General features: G+C 38.5%; 1 protein-coding gene across 1 annotated transcript in view; it reads left to right on the top strand.

Moving 5' to 3' along the window:
• The first annotated feature begins 261 nt into the window (after nt 1–261).
• The window catches only part of UBE2D1 (ubiquitin conjugating enzyme E2 D1), a 31,019-nt gene continuing 10,986 nt past the window's right edge, over nt 262–20,294 (top strand). Inside the window, exon 1 of the mRNA XM_058543418.1 lies at nt 262–457. Within this exon, the coding sequence (XP_058399401.1) occupies nt 434–457 (24 nt within the window). The 5' untranslated portion in view covers nt 262–433. The remainder of the gene's footprint in view (nt 458–20,294) is intronic.

Below are 20,294 nucleotides of genomic sequence, written 5' to 3'. Positions count from 1 at the left end.
GAACGCCAGTTCAGTAACTTCATTAAAAATCAAATTGCGGAGGCCAGCTCAAGACCCCGGCAGCTCCAAGCCCAGGCTGCGGGGTGGAGGTCAGCAGCCAGGAACCCGCCGGCGGCGGCCGAGGAGAGGGCTGGAACTACACTTCCCAGTGTGCCCGGCGGGGCGGGGCGGGGAGGGCGCAGGCTCCTTCCCAGAAGCAAAAGCGGAAACAAAAGAGTCTCGCCGGCGTCCCCGCCCGCACAGTCGCGCACACTCGCGCTCGGGCGCACACGGAACAGGCACCGGCGCCCGGAGCGAGCCTGCGGACGGCGAGCCGGGGACCCACCGGGCTGAGCCAGCCGAGCCGCCAGCGAGCCGAGCCCGCGACGACCGCACGCCCCCGAGCCCCGCAGCCGCCCCCGCCGGCCGGTGTCCCTGCCGCCCTCCCTGACCCATGGCGCTGAAGCGGATTCAGAAAGTGAGTGCCGGGGCCAGGCCCGGGGCGGCGGAGCGGGCTTCGGCCCCCTGCCCACGCTGACCCAGGCGGAGGTCCCGAGAGACGCGCCAGGAGGACATGGGATGGGAGGGTGGGCCGGGGCGGGGACCGGGCGCGGGAGACACCGGCCGGGCCAGCGGGCGCCGGACAGGTGAGGCGGGAGCGGGGGCAGGTCCCCGGTGGCTGGAGGTGCTGGGAGGCAGGGGGCCCGCTGCGCGCTCGCGCCCGAAGCCATCGGGTGGAGATCCTCCTCCGTCTCCAGAGCTTCCCGAAATCTGTGCTTCACGGTCACGGCTGGATTTTGCCCTACACCGGGCTAGTTTTGGCCCCCGTCATGCTGTGATTTCTCTTCTGTGTTTCTTAAGCCCATCTTCTTTTATGTTCTTGCTTCTCCGGGCTCCCGGGGAGGGCAAGGAAGGTGTAGTGGGCCTGCAGCCTTTCTCCTCGGAGCTGTTGGGTTTGTTCTTTCTCTCCTCTGCGGTTTGCTCTTGCTCAGATGCCCGAATGGGCTGGAAAAGCTCATTTGGGGCCGAGAAGCCTCCTGCCCCTTCTATTTTGGTGCCTCTGCTGCTGCCACTTCAGGTCACATAGCTGTAGTGAAAACATAGTTGCTGATACACAACAAGATGACCTCCTGGCTGTGATTCATGGTGAGTCAAGCCAAACAGGTTTTTTTCCCCTCATAATAAACTTATATGTGAAGTTCGAGACACAACAGAAACTGCCACGAATTAAATTGTTTGATGCTTTAACACATGGGTATAGAATGAGGAAGAAATGTATACCGTATTCATTCAACAAATATTTGTCCATCCCAAGTACGTGTAAGGAGTTGTCTTCTCTTGCATAGTATTTATTGCTACTGTTTCAAATGTGAACATCTTACAAAATTGGGTTTGGGGCATTTTCGTTCTGTTCACTTTTATTTCTTGTTGGGGTTATTGGTCTGTTCACTGACACAAGTTTTAGGTTCTACAGTTTTAGTTTATGTGGAGAACATTGAGAATTTGTTTTTTAAATGGGGAATGTGTTCAGAAAGTTATGCCAGCAACGGACAGCATGTTTTGGCAAATGATTTCAGAAGAAATCTATGCCTACCGCAAATTTTTATCAACATTTTCAGGCATGAATCAATAGAGCAGTTATAGAGATGTGTACATTGTATTCTCAGTCACCACTGGTGGCATCTTCTGGTACAGAGGACAGCAGCTTTCAGACCCAGCCAGTTTGTTTCTTTCTTTTTTGGTTTTTTTGGTTCCAATACTAAATCTGTGGATCACTGTTAATTTTTTTCTTTTTTGCCAGTTAAGGGTCCACTCACTATAACACATATAGCTAATAATCAGCATTTATGATTAAGGTGTTTTCTGATTTGAAAATAGTGCGACACATTTTTTTCATATAGGTAATCCTAGTTTTGAAGCCCTAGTCAGCATCTTTGCCGTGCCTTGTATACTTATTAATGATGATGTAATACTGGCTCACACTTGAATTAAACAACACAGATTTTCCAAGGAAGTTTTAAAATTCCATTTCTTTCTTTCCAGTTGTGACAATTTTTCACAAGACTTTGCCCATAAAATAACTTTTAAATAGTGTAGACTTTGTCCACAGTAAGTAGACATTCAAAGAAAATGGACACTATTTGTATATACCATACTGAGCAATTGTCAATCACCATGCTGAGTCAATGTATTTGGCTTATATTTATATTTATATTTATATTCATAATATGGCATGCTTAAACCATATTTTTAGTAGCTATTAGTTATTATTAATTTATAACAGAGTTGTCTGATAAAAAAAATCATTTACATAGAATCGATGTCAGACCTGTAACAAATTGATACTTGTGAGAAGAAACTGGGGATCACATAACATAATGTCTCTGTGTGTCAGTCTTTGTCTTTTCTGTTATCAGAAAAATTGCAGAAATCTTCTTTCCATTAATCACATGTTCAAACCATTCCCTCAAACTTTAAAGAGGGTATTATTTTGTTTGATTCCCCACTTTTCCTCCTCCTTTACCCACCTCCTTGATTAGAATCCAGTTCCAGGTGAGGTGTGCTGTTTGCCATATGAATAGTTTCAAAGCCCTCTTTGATATCATCAGTATACAAATTCTTATTTGAGGCTTGCATGTTCTAACAAAAGAAAATGCATATTAACTTTTGGCCTGCCTTTTTAAGTGTGTTAACACTGTCAGATACCTTCCAGGTCATTGGGTTGTGATTTTCCTGTACCTAAAGTGCCAGACTTTAGAGCTGTGTGGCACCTCAAAGAACTCTGCAGTAGTGGAGTAGAGGGCAGGGGCAGGGTAGTGTATCAGAATCCCCTGTGGGACATTTTCAAACTGTCCCCATAGCTGTAAAGGGAGAGATGTTGGATCTCTCAGATGGGCTGAAGTGGAAAGAAAGTTGAGACCACTGATGTTCTAGTTTACTCTCCTTATTATTCAAAGAAGGAATCTGAGGCCTGGAGTGGAGGAATGCTTTGTCCAAGTTAATCTCTTAAGAAATGATTTGGCATAGTTGAGAATGTTAAAAAAAGTTCATGACTTCACATTTCTTCACTTCATATGAAAAGATTAAAGATGATTGAGTTAAAATTATGTATAATGTGTATACAAAGTATGTGGATATCAACGCTTAAAATATATTTTTATACTAGAGTATGTTAAATGATTTAATACTCTAATTTAGACATCCAGTGCCAGTTTTGCATTTCAGCTCATAAATTTACACACCCATGCCCTATTTTTAGATACAGTGGAAGATGTTATCACAGTTAGCTAAATCACTAAAGAAAGGTAAAAAGTTTGAACAAAGTCTGAGGAAATATACCTAAAACACGTCTGAAAAAAGAGGGCAGTTTTTTACCTAGGCATTTATTATCTGCTAGAATTAATTTCTGAGTGTTTTTTCTATCAATACTATTTTTGGTCCTCGATAAACCTGTTTGGGAAATCAGTTTTAAAATTATGAATGTTTTATCACAATACTGAATGTTTTGAAAATCAGAAGGGAAAAAAAGAAAATCCTAATACAGTATTATCATCATCTTAGTATATTTCCTTCTAGATTTTTTTATTTGATAAATTGAAGTAATGGTCATACTAACATGATGTGATATGATAGGCTTGTTGCCTTTTTGGTCTATCTTTTGAAAAGTGAAACAGAAGAGTTGTGTTTTGCAAATATAGCAACACAGATAAGTATTCCTTAGTGTACAGCTCTGTCCACAAAACGGAATATATTTTTTTAAATAATTTAACTTAAAATGTATATATAAACATAGATTAAAATATAACTTTTTAAATGTTTTGAGCTGCTGGATTTTTTGATTTGTACAATTAAACTGTTTATGTCAGTCTAGAAAAACCTTGGGATACTTAAAAACAACCCAGCTCTCTGTGGATGGAGCATCAACTGGGAGAAGATCCGGTTTCTATTCTTGGCTCTGTGACTTACCAGCTTGTTTCCCTGTCCATACGATGATGCTGCTGATATGTACAACCAGCGTGTACAATATATAATGGTTACTCTCTGCTAGGCACTGTTCTAAGTGCTTGACGTATGTTAATTGATTTAATCCTTAGTGGACCCAAGAGATAGAAATGATTATTATCCCCATTTTACAGATGATGAAACTGAGGCACAGAGATGTTGAGTAATGTGCTCAGAATCACATATCTAGTAAGCGGCAGTGCTAGGATCCCAAACCAGACAGTTGTCTCCAGATTCCATGCTCTTAACCATTTCAGTACATAGCTTCTCTTATCCAGATGGACTCACCTCTTATATCTATTGTACTTAAATTGAAGGACATATAGAATCAAGTGAGTTTATGGATGTAAGTGCTTTGCAAACTGGAATGTTCTGTACAAATATAAAGTGGTGTTATAATTAAGACCTTGGCATATTTAATCATTTTTACTGACACATCACTCAGTGTGTTGATTATGCATTGTAAATCTCTGCTCTCAAGTAATGTACACTGGATCATTTAACATGGTGAATGAATAATATAACTTTGTTCATCTTTGTTACATCACTTAAAATTCTTTTCCTCCAAAAGGATTTAGAAAAATTGATTGTATTTCATTAACATTCTGTCAAAAGTATCATTTCATTACGGAGTTTTCATTTGTGAAACCTGTTTATGAATCCTTATAGCTGTTTAGTTCCTGTAGTGATTTTGAATAGTAGTCAACTGTTTGGATTGGACAGATATGTTAGAAAGACTTTCAGATTACAAAAATCTAAGACTCCAGGTTCTTTGAATAAAGAAGGATATAACTTTTTTAAAAATTTAAAAAAAGGAGGAACATAGTATTTATGCTTCTTGGTAGGTAAATACATAGTATTTATGCTTCTTGGTAGGTAAATGGTTTGCTTTGAAATGAAAGGAAGAAAGTGTTCTTTTTCTAAAAAGCCACCATGTGAATTTTTCTGCTTTAAATCTTTGTAATTAAGCTCAGTCTTCCTTTTGCCCCCAGTATCATGTATTTTTCTTTCTTCATAACAACAAAAGTATAAAAAGATTAGATAATCTGTTATAGTTAAAAAGTTCTGAGGTTCCTTCTCTGTGGAAATAAATGGCATAGATCTAAATAAGGCTGTTTATGTCTATTTTAGGAAGCCAGGCACATATATAAACCAAACCTAGCAGGATGTGGAATTGCCTCCAGTAAAGCAGAATAACATCCTTACTTGCTTTAGTTTCCTGAAATACAGGTAGAAAACATATTTAATGAGTGCTGCTAATCAAAATGATAAGCCTAATACTTTTCATCAAACTGAGTTACAATTGTCTACAATGTATTAGCTCCCCTCCCCCACCTTTTTTAAACAGTGGATGAACTAATATTACATTTAATTAAAAACAGGTATTGAGATGCTTGTCCTCTCTCCTCTTACCCCTGTGAAATGCTAGAATAAAAGATAGTAGAATGTAATAACCCAGATTTGCGGGGTTTGGGGATTGGAACCTCAGGCTACCTCAGAACATCTGTCTAAAGGCAAAACAGATTTTATTTCTGGCCTGGCTTGGTCTAGATGACCTCTAAGAAGCTGAGGTTTTTCTGCATTTAATTTTCTGGGATGAATCTGTGAAGGTTCAATTACACACATTAGACAGTAGTAAGAGGCTGCTATAGTCCAGAAGATGTCCTTAGTATGGGGAGGAAGCTACTGTCCTGATGCGTGCAGTCTAGTGCTGCCCATCCGATCACCACCATGCTCTGCAGCTTCCTGCCTTGCCTCTTGCTGGATGTTTCCCCCACTGCTCTCTATCCATATTTTCCTGTGTGTGGCTCTCCTCCTTCAGTGACACCACTTATTAGATTCCTGGTCTGCTTTCAGATTTAGGAAAGCCTCTCCAAATTTCCTAGGTTAGGTGGGGGGTTGGTTCTTTCACCTTAAACTTCCTTAGTAGTAAAAATAATTTGATGTTTCTCACTGCAGGCGGCCACCCTACTTATGTGAGCAGAATTTGGATTGCTCTAAAGGGAATCAAGCAGACCCAATGGTCTGGGCTCATTGTTCTTCTCTAAACCAGTAAAACTCTGGCCTGTGTTTTTGCTTCCCCCAAATTTTGATGTGTTGTGTTTTCATTTTCATTTAGTTGAACATATTTTCTAATTTCCCTTTTGATTTCTTCTTGAGTTATCTTTGATCCTTGAGTTATTTAGAAGTACATTATTTAGTTTCCAAATACTTGAGATTTAACAGATAGCTTTCTGTTATGGATTTCTAATTTAATTCCATTGTGATCAGACATGTGTTATTATTTTGACCCCTTTTAAATTTTTGAGGGGCTGGCCTGGTGGTGTAGTGGTTAAGTCTGCTTCAGCGGCCGGAGTTTGCAGGTCCGGATCCTGGGTGCAGACCTACACACCACTTATGAAGCCATGTTGTGCCAGGCATCCCACATATAAAGTGGAGGAAGATGGGCGTGGATGTTAGCCCAGGGCGAATCTTCCTCACCAAAAAAAAAAAAATTGGGGGACTGTTTTATGGCACATAATATGGTTTGTATTTTTTACTGACACAATAATAATACCCTTCAGATTCTCAGCATAGCTTTTGAATGAACAATGTTTAATAGTTTCTAGACTTCCTTTTGCCAGTTTCTGGTTGGTGTCTATTGAGCCTAGGTTATTTCTGTGGAATGAATGCCAAACTAAGTTTGGCATTACACCTTCCCAGTGTCTCTTTGCACTTTTATGAGCTTCCAGAACAGAGATGACAAAATTAGTTTAGTGAATCACAAATAGCATTTTAAAAAATGGAATAGAAAATATTGGTGCTTTGGGTGTAGTAAGGGTGTTGTTTCACAAAACTTTTCTTTAGGCTATGTGTGTGTGTCCCTGTGTGTGTGTGTGTACTAGGTTGTGATAGGTATAATGTTTTTCTTATTATGCATTGCTGTATGGAAAGTTTAAAATCACTGATCCATAGTGTAAGATCCTTAGGTAAAATCACTATAGTCAAAATACATGCCATTTATATGTATACGTATGGAGAGAACAAATGAACATAGCTACACACATATATAATGTAAAATGTTCTAGCCTTGGAAACATTTGTATTTGATACAAACTGTCAGTGCTCATTGTTTTCTACTACAAGTAGCAGCATTTTATAGTCACTGATGTATAACCACAGTATTCAAGGATAGTACTGGGTGATACCAAGAGAGATTGCTTACTTTATTATGCAGATTCTTATTAAGTGCCTACTGTATGCCACTGATTTGGGATAGAACTGTAAGAAGTGATACTTAATAACAAATATTTGGTAAATATTGGCAGATATGTTTGCGTTTTAAGTAGGTTTTAAGAAATAGGCTGCTAAGGGCCGTCCCCATGGCTCAGCGGTTAAGTGCGTGTGCTCCGCTGCTGGCGGCCTGGGTTTGGATCCCGGGCGTGCCCCGAAGCACTGCTTCTCAGGCCATGCTGAGTCCGCGTCCCACATACAACAACTAGAAGGATGTGCAGCTATGACATACAACTATCTACTGGGGCTTTGGGGGGGGAAAAAAAGGAGGCGGATTGGCAATAGATGTTAGCTCAGAGCCAGTCTTCCTCAGCAAAAAGAGGAGGATTAGCATGGATGTTAGCTCAGGGCTGATCCTCCTCACAGAAAAAAAAAAAAGAAATAGGCTGCTAGCTTTTTTCTTTCTTTTTTTTCTCCCCGCCCCACCCCCCACCCCCACCCCCACTCCCCAGCACCATCTGTCTTGGTTACTCTGAAGTAAAAAGTAACTTTTGATAAGTAGCATTCAGAATGCTCTATGTTGCATGTTCCATTATGTGTCAAAATTCTATTATGTGTTTTGAAAAGTTGTATGTAATTTTCTATCATGTTTTTCCTGCCTCTCAGAATGTCTTTGAACTCACTCCCCTCAAAGCTTATGAAGTAATGTTCATTCTTAACCTTTTATAAGATATAAGGCTCCTGGGAAAAGATAAAAAGAATTTCGTTTCATTCCTTCACTCATCACACTTTTGTTTCTCTTGAGCATGGCTGAAAATGTGCAAATGGCCTTAATTCAGTGCTGGAGCATTGTTGGCTCCAATGTTGATTGAGAATAATGTGCTCTAGTTATTACAGCCTTGAGGTGAGTATTGTTTGGGGTTGGGAAGAGTCCTGGAGTGAAAGTCAGTTGGTCTGAGTCTTTGTCCTAGCTTTGGCTTTGCAACCTTGGCCAAGAAACTCATAGTCTTTATTTTTTTTTTATCTAGAGATTTAATGGGTCGAACTAGATAATTTCTGTGGTCCTTTCTGATTTATAATTTTAGGCACACCTAAATAATATTAGTAGTTGTTTGTTTTTATTCAGCAAACAGCAGAAATGGTCACAAAAATAAATATTGAGCAGTGGCACTGTGCTCTGCTGCTATATGAAACTTGAGTTAAAATTCTATTTACTTTGAGATGTCAGAATTGACATATATGTTGGCATTTTAATGTATAATATAAGATTAATGAGTCTCTAAAGATGTATTACTCTTTGATTAAAGAGCAGTTATTTGTGATGCAAGTAAGATATATTTCTGTTTTTGTACTGGTTAACATAACTTGCTTTTCTAATTCCACTTAGCTTCCATCTGTTTCACAGGTGTCTTTTGTACTTTAAAGATGGTTTTATCCACATATTTAGACAACTGCCTTACATGTAGTAGATTTTTTTAGAGTCAAGTTAATGCTTTTATGGGGCATCTTCTATAAATAAGGCATATACGAAATGCAATAAGGAGATACACAGAAAAGTAAGGTATGACCAGCCTTATCTAAGAAATTTAAAACTAGTGAGGGTAAGAAAAGTACTGTAATGACTAGATAGACTTAGCAAAGTGCTATAAGGAAAATACAACATATTTGAGCAGGAAGGAAGTCAAAGGTGGGAGAGGCCAAATTTATTTGGGGAAAGTCAGAAAAAATTCTATGGAGAAGATGGGATTTGATATAGGTTTGGAAGAGTGAGTAGCATTTTTAAAGACAAGGAAGCCAGCCAGATTCATAGAGGAAGCTACAGAAATGAAGGCACTAGAAAGTACCTGGCTTATTTGGTAAGGAACAGATAATCTTGCATTTGAGAATTGTTCAGGGAATAGTAGACCATAAAAGTTCATACTGTGGAGGGCCTTGAAGACCCATGCTGAGAAGTGTGTACTTAATGCAGAAGTTTGGGGAAGCCGTTGAAGGTTTTCAAGTAAGGAAGTAACATTCTTAATCCTAGTGCTAGGTCTGCATTCTTGCCCTCATAGAACACAAGATTGTTTACCATTTGTAATTATAAATTTGATGAATGTCATGAAAAGGAAAAGATAGAGTACTCTGGGAATACAGCAGGGACCTTTTGAAGGGTTCAAGGAAAACCTCCTTGAGGAAATGATGTTTAAGATGAGGCACGAATATGAAAGTAAAATAGGTAAAGTGAATGAGTGAGAGCATGTGTGTGTGGTAGGAGGAGGTGATGGGAGTCTTCTGTCTAAAAGAAAATGATGTTTGAAACTAGAGGCAAGATAGCATTTTGGGGAATTGAAAGTCATTATGAATGGTGCAGACAGCATTGGGGGAAAGTGGTTGCAGATATGAGGAGTTAGGTCCTGGAAGGTCTGTTAAGCCATTTTAAGAATTTATAAATCTTATATTAAGGCTAATGAAAAACATTGAAAAGGTTTGATATGGTACTTTAAGAAGATGATTTTGACCACAGTGTGTCGGTAGAGAGATAGGACAACAGATCAGTTAAGACATCATTGCACTTGTTCAAGTAAGATCTTGGGAGGGTCTGAGCTAAGTTAGTTGCAGAGGACATTTGGAAAGAGGAATAAGTGAGAAAAATTTGTGTTTGTACCACCTGGCCTTTTTGGGTTGGTCTGACCCACCCATCCCTACCCCTACATGGCCCTTCAAGTCAAGTCTCAAAGGCTCAGTGGTCTAGGCAGTCTCTTCAGTCTCCTCCTCCTGCTACCTAGTCTGTTCCAGTACTTTGATAGTGTCTTCCTAGTTCAAACCTTTGGTTTCTTATCCTGAAATGTCTCTCCTCTAGCTTTTCTCAGACTCTTCTGCACTTTGGACCTCAGTTTTTCTATATGATGGGCCTACTCCTGGGATGCTTTCAGTGGGAGGGATCTGGACTGAAGGAGAATCTGAACGTGGTACTGATTAGTGTGAGGGGGTCGGGGGGGGGGTGGGATATGAAGGGAAGAAGGAATCAGATGGTGATTCCAAGGTTTAGATTTTGGATTACTGGCATAAGTGCATTTTTACCATAATACTTCATAAAGTGGGCTTAAATACAGTTTTTACTGGGAATACTTTGGATTTGTATAAGATATATTTTTATTTCTGTGATTCCTATGATGGAAATATATTAAAAAGGGAGCTCATCGCGAGTCTTCTTTTTTTTTTTTTGTGAGGAGATCAGCCCTGAGCTAACATCCGCCAATCCTCCTCTTTTTTTGCTGAGGAAGACGGCCCTGGGCTAACATCTGTGCCTATCTTCCTCCACTTTATATGGGACGCCGCAGCATGGCTTACCAAGCAGTGCGTCGGTGCGCGCCCGGGATCCGAACCAGCGAACCCCGGGCCGCCGCAGCGGAGCGCGCGCACTTAACCGCTTGCGCCACCGGGCCGGCGCCGCGAGTCTTCTTTTTAAAAGGAAGCCATGTTTTAAACTAGAGGCAGGATAGCATTTTGAGAAGTTGAAAGTCATTATGGCTGCCGTAGAGAGCACTGGGGGAAAGTGGTTGCAGATCTGAGGCATTGGGTGGATAATGTCCCTTATCCTGACCTCAGATGCTTATTCTGAATTGTGCTCTTTATCGTTCAGATTCAATAAGTATTACTTTAATGCGGCAAAGTCAATAGCGTCCTTGCTTTCTTCATCTTCTTCCTTTGTGGGGAATTTGGCTGCATTATTATTTTTTTTCTTAGCCTTTGCCAGAGAAACCTGATCCAAAGAGACAGCGAAGCAGCAAGGACCAGTTTGTTGAAGTGAGTTTGGTTCATACAGCTTAATTAATTGGATGTCATCAGCATTTTGAAGTCTTCCAGGAAGAATCTACATGGTTTAAAGTAAAGATGTTTTTAATTCAAGGGCTTAAAGAAGTTCTATATTCAGAGACATTTCTGACAATTGTTTGACATCTCTCTATTGAAATAGCTCTAGTCAACTGGATAAGGAGATCAGAGTCTGAACTGTAAGCCCATGAAATGTTTATTTACAGACAAACCAAATATAGCTCATATATCCCTTTAGAGACAACATCAAAAATGCAGTCCAGTAAGAATCGCTGTCTTGTTTTAGGAATTTTGAGATAAAGATGGCTGTGTCACATTAATTAATTGCCTGTTGAGCCAAGATTTTTGAAATAATGCTTTCATATGTTTTGGATTCAGTAATTTAGATTTTGAACTGTAAATCAGTCCCTATGTACAAGCTGTTTCATGTCCTTTACACACACCCAGTGGGGTATATAGTATATCTTTTATGAAGATTTAGATCTTCTGAATGTTGAAGCTAGAGAACAAGAAAGCACTTTCAGTCTGGTCAGCATAACTTTTTAGAGAATATTTACTGCATAGTGTCATATTAAATCTGATGGTAAATAAGGCAGCTCTGACTTGTTAGCTTTCATTCTCTGCTGTTCAGATTGGACTGATACCCTTCTGGGAGCTGAGAGATTAATGCAGGCCTCTCTTCTCTTACATTCCCTTCTTTGTTTCCTTTTGTTTGTTTACTTTCTTTGAATTAGGCTGCCTCATCTACTTTTAGATTTTAAGTCCCCTAGAGGCAGGGACTGTGTCTAGGTTGGTTTTATGGAGAACACTCAGCATATTGTGGGGGTGTTATAAACATGCCATCTGTGCCAATTTAAAATTCAGTTCAGACCTCTCAGTACTTTTCTTTGTGTCTAGTTGGTTATGGAAATCTGAACTAGAATAGAGGTGCTTAGCCATGTAAGGGTGTATAAATCCATTAAGTACGCATTTTTGTGGACTCCTACTGTTTTTATGTCCAGTCATAATATAGGGACAATATCTTGTAATTTGCCTTTCATTACTATATCTTATATTTTCATTTTGAAATTTAGATACCCTAATTAGTTGTTTTATTTGAGTGTTAATCACATCAGAATAGAAAATTGCTTCATTGACACTACCTTAGCCTGGGGCATACTTTCATCATTTTTATGATATTTATTGCTTGATCTCTGTTTAGGTACAAGGTTGGTTTGTTTTAAGCTTACTTTGTCTCAAAGGAGAAGAAGGAAAATGGATCAACTATGTATTTCAATTTTTGATTTAAAAAGTCACTGGAAATGAAATTGAAAGATATACACACACATACAAAATATATGTGTACACACACAGTGTTTACTATAATTTATTTTCATATATAGATTTATAACTGGTCTCATTATTTGACAGCTATCTTTTACATTATATGATTTCTATATATTTCTGTTAGGTGTATAGCTGGCAGTAGGATTGCTGGGTTATTGAGTATTCCTATTTTCACCCTTAGTGGCTGCTGTCAATCTTTCCTCTTCCACCAGCAGAGTATGAGAGTTCCAGTAGCTTCACATATTTGTCAACACTTGTAGTTTCTTCTGGTTTTTTTCATTTTAACCATTCTGTTGGGTGTGTAGTGGCATAGCTTTTTGGTTTTAATTTGCGTTTCCTTGATGGCTAATGAAGCTGATGCCCTTCCCATATGTGTATTGGCCACCTGGATAGCCTCTCTTGTCTAGTGCCTATTCAAGTCTGCCTTTTAAAAATTGATCTATAGGAATATTTTTTACATGTTCTGGATGTGAGTCTTTTGTCAGTTATGTGTATTACAAATATCTTCTCCTATTTGATGACTTGCCTTTTCACATTTTTAATCTACCTTTTGATGAACAGATGTTCTTGATTTTAATCAAGTCTAAATTTTCCATTTTTTTCTCTTATGGTTAGTGATCTTTGTGTCCTGTTTAAAAAATCTCTGCCTCCCCCAAGTGTCGCGAAGACGTTTTGTGTTTTCTTTTAAGAGTGTTATTATTTTACCTTTCGTATTTAAACCTACGATCTATTTAGGATTGGTTTTTGTGGTTTGAAGTAGGAGAGGTCAAGTTTTATTTTTTTTTCCATATGGATACCTAGTTGACCTAATGTCATCTATTGAAGAAATTTTTCCTTTTTTCTCCGCTAGAATGTTGCTGTCTTCACTTTTAATTTTTAAATTCCAAGTTTGCCATTGTTTTCTTTCCATTTTCAGCACATTGATGGAATAAAGTTAAAAGAAATGCTTATGGTTCCACTCAGATATCAAACACCATCACTTTTGCTTCTACATCAAAAGTGCTATTTGTTTATCCAAAACAGTGATAATATCCTAAGTTGGATTTAAAGGATATGTTGTCCATTTCTTTTATGTGCAACTTTCTGTAATGAAGCTTTGTAGAGCTCCAGGGGGGCACCACTCACATTGAAGTCTGTGTGAATGGCACCCCTTGGAGTTGGTGCACACTGTGTGTGTGGCAAAATGCAGCAGCCTGAATGCTATTTGTAATTACTGGCAAATGCAAAAAAAAAATCATTAACTTTTTCTGTGCTTCAGCAATCCACCTTTTAACAAATAAGGCTTATTTGTACTTAAGTACAGTATTGTAGTGTGCTGCAAGTTTAAAGGGTTGTGGAAAGTAAACTCTGAGGCAGTCCATGTGGCTTTTCACAATTTGCTAGACCTTATAACCTTACTTTTTAAGGTTTCATATTTCAGTGTTTATTTGTGATTTAGAAGGTAGTTTGTTGTCAGTCAAGATATTTATATCAGTTGCTTACTAGATCACACTTCTGTCCTAGGAGAAACTTTGTTTCTAGGACTCCGTAGAGTGTTCTAAACTTTAATGAACACATTCAGAAGGTGACCCTTGAGGCTTATAGCTACTCTTACATGTATTTTCTTGGAGATACAACTACTTTTAAGTTTCTAAGAATCCAGAGGACCTCTTTCCTATACCTTTTAAACAATATCTTATGAAGTTATTTTTTCCCACAAATCAGTTCTCCTTGAATTTCATGTTCCAGTTTAATCATCAACAAATGTGCTGGACCAGTGACTTGTGAGAGTTTTTATTAGCATCATAATCTGACCATTAAATTAAATCTTTAAAACATTGGGAGAATAGAGTTGGGATGAGAGTATGAAATCAGAATCATGATCCCTGTTAGAAAGGATGTGGAAGTGCTTAAGGAACTTCTGCTATAATTAGTCCAGCTGGTTAAATTGAGCATGGAACAAATAAAACAAAAACCTCTGTCCATACCACAGACTTCAACACTGTCTATGGGCATCTCTGTCACCAGAGATTGCCAGTGGTTGGAGGATGACTTATTTTGAGACTGGGTCAGCTCAGCACAAACGCCTAACTCCTCTTGGAAAAGCAACCGAAAGCTGTATCCTGAAGGTAGGTCAGCGGCATCCTAAGTAAACAATAAGGATGGAATATTTAGAGTTTTGAGGTCTTCTAAACGAGAAAAACCAAAACAAAAATTTCTAACAAGAATTTTGTGTGGCTTTGGACACTTTGCTAGAATATCATACATTTTGTAAATTGAAAATAGTTGTGGCAGTGGCATGTGTTTTTAATACCTTAATGATTAATATTCTTTTGAGATTCATTTTTAGATGTTATTATATGTTATTTAAAAGGCCACCCCAGTGTTTTTAAGTGACCTGCGCTATTCTCTGTTAACATCTGTTATTATGATATTCTTATTGTTCTATGTAATCTGCATATCTACATAAGGGAGTCATTGATGCTGATTCTATTGCCAGATCTAAACATTTGCATTTTTAAAAGACAGAAATGTGAGGTATCTATGTTCTGCTGACATGTTATCCTTAAATTTTATTGCTTAGCTCACGTAATATCAAACACCTTATATGAAAGGTGTTGTGCTAAGTGTTGTGAAGGAATCCATGAATAAAATGCATAAAAGTCCTGGTTTTAAAAAAACATTCTGGTAGAAGAGGAAAGGGAGAGAGGAAATTAGTATTTATTAAGCATCAGTTATACATGCCAGGTACTAATCTTGGTACTTATGTGTTTTCATTTAATTCTCAATATGGTTCTTCAGGATTACGAGTGATGTCCCTAAATGAGACACTTGAGACTCAAAGAGGTTAAGTAAGTTGCCCAAGGTCACACAGCTAGTAAAGGTCAGTAGCAAGGCCAAATTTGACCCAGATCTGACTCCAAAACTTGTAAAGTGGCCATTGAGAAGACAGCCACTGTTATGGAGAATGGGTAAAATTTGAGCATGGGGAGATAAAAGGAAGGTTATTTTAGGAGAAGGAAAATTATGAAGGCTAGAAAACTTACCCGTGTACAGGGAACATCAAAGTAGTCAGGCTGGACCAGTGGTTCTCAAACTTTTTGGTCTCAGGATTCCTTTTTTAAAAGTGTTGTGGGCCCTAAAGAGCTTTTGTTTATGTGGATTATATCTATTAATATTTACCATATGAGAAATTACAACAGGAATTTTAAAATTTAGTAAGTAATTTAAATTTAGTAAGTAATTTCAAAATAATAATCCCATTACATATTCACATAAATAACATTTTTATTGAAAAAACTATATGTTCCAAAAAAAAAAAAGAGAGTAGTGTTGTTTGTACGTGTTCAGATCTCATTATAGTCAGGCGTATAGATGACAGTTGAATTCTCACATCTGCTTATGCATTCAATCTGTTACAATATCATATGTCATTAAACTGGAAAACTGCACTGTATACTCATGAGATATTGAGAATGAAAAGGTCAAATAACAACTTAGTTTTATTATTAAATTAATTTTGACCTCACAGACCTCCTGAAAGTCTTTTAGAAAACCCAAGGGGGTTCTTTGGAGAATTACTAGGCAAGTTTGTAAAGGGGAACCCAATTGAAAGTGTAGGGTTCGGAGTAGATAATGAAAAGACCTTCATTGGTTGAGTTGATTCTTTAATAAGCAATGGGGAGCCGCTGAAATTTTCTAGGGAGAAGAATGAAGTAAACAGAACTGTGCTTTTAGAAGATTATTATGCAAGTAATGCATAGAGTATTGGGAAGCAATTATAGTTGAACTGTAGTTGATTGTTGAGGTACCTGTGGTAAGCAATGTAATGGGCTTTGAGGTAGAATATATTGTATTCTTCATCTGACTGTATATGAAGGTTGAGAGAAAGAGAAGCATCAAAATAATGCTGAGAGTTTGAGCCTGGTGACTGGGAGACTAACATTCCATTCATAGATAAAGGGAACACAGAAAAGAAGCAAGCTTGGGAAAGAAAATAGTGAATTAAGTTTTGGAATATGTATAAGAAAGTTTATATTATTTTTTATTTTGAAATAATTTTAGTCTTAGAGAAAAGTTACAAAAATAATACAGAAAGTTCACATATATCCTTCACCTAATTTCCCCTAATATTTACAACTTACATAACCATAGTACGGTTATCAAACCGAGGAGGGTAACATTGGTACAATACTATAAACTTAACAGATCTAATTCACATTTCACCAGTTTTTCCACTTTTTCCTGTTCGAGAATCCAATATGGGATCCAACATTGAATTTGATTGTTGTGTCTCCTTAGTACATTTTTTTTTTGGCTGAGGAAGATTTGCCCTGAGCTGACATCTGTGCCAGTCTTCCTCTATTTTGTACACGGGTCACTGCCACAGCATGGCTGCCAACAAGTGGTGTAGGTCCGCGCCCGGAAACTGAACCTGGGCTGCCTAAGCAGAGTGCACCAAACTTAACCACTAGGCCATAAGGCCGGCCCCTCCTGAGTACATTTATCCTCTAATCTGACAGTTTCTCAGTCTTTCCTTGTCTTATGAAAATTTTTTAATGAGAGGAGAAGAGGCTTGTAATATATGTAGTAGAAACAAAGGAGTCATTTCATTTGTTTTAAAATGCCTAAGAACCTGAATAAAAATCATTATTTTTTCTTTAAAAAGTTACAAAAGTACTGTAAAAAAGTGAAACAATGTAAAAGACAAAAATAAAAAGTGACAGCCCACTCCCAGAGATAACTACTGTTAATACCTTGTGTATTCTTTTATTTGTTTTCTATGTGTGTGTGTAGTATGTGTGTCTATATAATGGGAACTAAGGGGCATGCTCTTCTGCAGCTTTTTTTTTTTTGGTGAGGAAGATTAGCTCTGAGCTAACATCTGTTGCCAATCCTCCTCTTTTTGCTGAGGAAGATTGGCCCCAAGCTAACATCTGTGCCCATCTTCCTCTCTTTTATATGTGGGACGTCTGCCACAGCATGGCTTGATAAGCGGTGTAGGTCCGCACTTAGGATCCAGACCCGTGAATGCCAGGCCGCCAAAGCAGAGTGCGCAAACCCAACCACTATGCCACCAGGCTGGCCCCTGCAACTTGTATTTTTCACTCAAAAACTATATTATATTCACACAACATCCTTAATGTCAGCATATACAGATCTATCTCATTCTTTTTAATGGCTACACAGTATTTCATAGTATAGCTATACCGTGAAACCATTCCCTTATTGATGGACCTTTAGGTTGTCAGTTTTTTATAATTATACAGAATGGTTCACTGAACATCCTTATGCATATATCTTTGGCTGTTTGGACAATTAGTACTGTGACGTGAAATTACTGGGTCAGAGATCATATGCATTTTCCGCTTTCACAGTTATTACCAAATTGCCCTCCAAAATGTCGTATCTCAACTTACACACCCTCCCACGGCGAGTGATATGCTTATTTCCCACCAAAGCTGTGGTTGGAAGTATTCTAATAGGTTGACAGTGGTTTGGTTTGGCTAATGGTCTTGTGCATGTTTGACTATACATTGTTCTCTCTGTTTTTTCCTTAATAAAGCACTGCTTTGCTTTTGTAACACACACACAGGTACAGTACTTAATTAAAAATGAATGGTTTTAAATGCTTTGTCTTTGAGACCTTTTACTTCTAATCAGCATGGGATAAAAGCATGGCCATGAAGAGGTCTAGGCAAGAGGCCTGAGGGGCTCATGAAACACTTTTGGAGGCTACCTATAGAGTGCAGCCAGATTTCAGGGTAGTGGTGGAATAGGGAGAAGTGTTCAAGAAGTGAGAATCAGGGTTGTAAGCTACTTTAGAGGGGCTCATTAGCAGTGAGAAATGTGGAGTCAAGCCTTGGCTCTTATGAGGATCCTATGGACTTAAGTAATTTGTATAACTCAGTGTTAACTCTTTTTTTTTTTTTATTAGAAATAAAATTTTTATTGACATCTCTCTGAAGGACTACATAATACTGTGGTGAAAAATGTGGCCTTGGGAGTCAGATCGTCTGGATTAAAATGCCAGCTCTACCACTTAGAAAACGATATAACTTTAGGCAAGGTACTTAATCTCCCCGCACCTCAGTTTCATGTTCTGTAAATGCAGATGATAACAGTACTTACATTATAGGATTATTGTCAGAATTAAATGAATTCTAAATGCAAGACACTTAGAACAGTGACTGGCATATATTAACTGCTCAGTAAATGTTAGCTATTTTCTTTATTGTGAAATTTTTGTTGTACATTATTATCTGTCAGTCACCATATAAATGCATGCCTTCACCCCTTGTACCCACCCCCGACCCCCCTTGCCCCTGGTAACCACAGAACAGTTCTCTCCGTCTGTTTGTTAATCTTCCACATATGAGTGAAATCGTGTGGTGTTTGTCTTTCTCTTGCTGGCTTATTTTGCTTAACATAATACCCTCCAGGTCCATCCATGTTGTTGCAAATGGGACACTTTTGTCTTTTCTTACGGCTGAGTAGTATTCCATTGTCTATATACCACGTTGTATATATTCCATTCCATATATACCACATCTTCTTTATCTACTCATCAGTCAAGGGACACTTGGGTTGCTTCCACGTCTTGGCTATGGTGAATAATGCTGCAGTGAACATAAGGGTGCATAAGCCTCTTTGGATTGTTGATTTCAGGTTCGTTGGGTAGATACCCAGTAGTGGGATAGCTGGATCATAAGGTATTTCTATTTTTAATTTTTTGAGGAATCTCCATACTGTTTTCCATAGAGGCTGCACCAGTTTGCATTCTCAGGAGCAGTGGATTAGGGTTGCTGTTTCTCCACAGCCTCTCCAGCACATGTTGTTTTTGTCTTGGTGATTATAGCCATTCTAACAGGTGTAAGGTGATATCTTAGTGTGGTTTTGATATGCATTTCCCTGATGATTCGTGATGTTGACCATCTTTTCATGTGCCTGTTGGCCATCTGTATATCTTCTTTGGAGAAGTGTCTGTTCATTTCCTCTGCCCATTTTTTGATTGGGTTGTTTGTTTTTTTGTTGTTCAATTGTGTGACTTCTTTATATATTATGGAGATTAATCCCTTGTCGGATATATGGTTTGCAAATATTTTCTCCCAGCTGGTAGGTTTCCTATTCATTTTTATCCTGATTTCATTTGCCTTGTAGAAGCTCTTTAATCTGATCAAGTCCCACTTGTTTATTTTTTCTTTTGTTTCCCTTGTCTGAGTAGCCATGGAATTCGAAAAGATCCCTTTCTGACCGATGACAAATAGGGTACTGCCTGTATATTCTTCCAGTGTTAATTCTTACAGAGAGAGTGGGTAGAGGAGCAAAGAGAGAGATTACTAATCCTAGCATTTCCTTTTGGAATAACATAAGAATCACTAAATTATTTTTAATACTCCATATGTGGCTGTGATGCTAAGAGTAGATAAATAAGCATGCCAGTTATAGCAGAGAAAGCGTAAATCAGATAATAAGGCAGTTTGTGAAAAACTTGGGGTAAACTAAATCAAAAGGGAGAATTTGAGCCAGCTCTGATGGCCTAGTGGTTCAAGTTTGGTGCTCTCACTGCCTTAGTGACCCAGGTTTGTTTCCTGATTGCGGAACCACGTGTCCCATCTGTCAGTTGCCATGCTGTGGTGGCAACTCACATGGAAGCACTAGAAGGACTTAAACTAGGGTATACAACCATGTACTGGGGGGCTTTGGGGAGGGAAAAAAAAAAAGAGGAAGATTTGCAACAGATGTTGTTAGCTCAGGGCAAACCTTTCCCTGCAAATAAAAAAAGATTTAAAAACAAAAGGGAGAATTTAATGAGTATTAAGTGGCCATTGATTTCTTGTGTCTAAAAGTATACTGGCTGCTGAATAGACTAAGAGCAAAAAGGGTGGAGTTTTGGTTGTAGTTTTTCTTTGTTTTATATTTTCACCTCCTCAGCACATCTCAGAATTGTCCATTTTTCTTTTTTCAAATTAAAGATC

Source organism: Diceros bicornis, chromosome 6, assembly GCF_020826845.1.
Source record: "Diceros bicornis minor isolate mBicDic1 chromosome 6, mDicBic1.mat.cur, whole genome shotgun sequence".
Lineage (NCBI taxonomy): Eukaryota > Metazoa > Chordata > Mammalia > Perissodactyla > Rhinocerotidae > Diceros > Diceros bicornis.
This window is presented reverse-complemented; position numbering and strand designations above follow the sequence as displayed.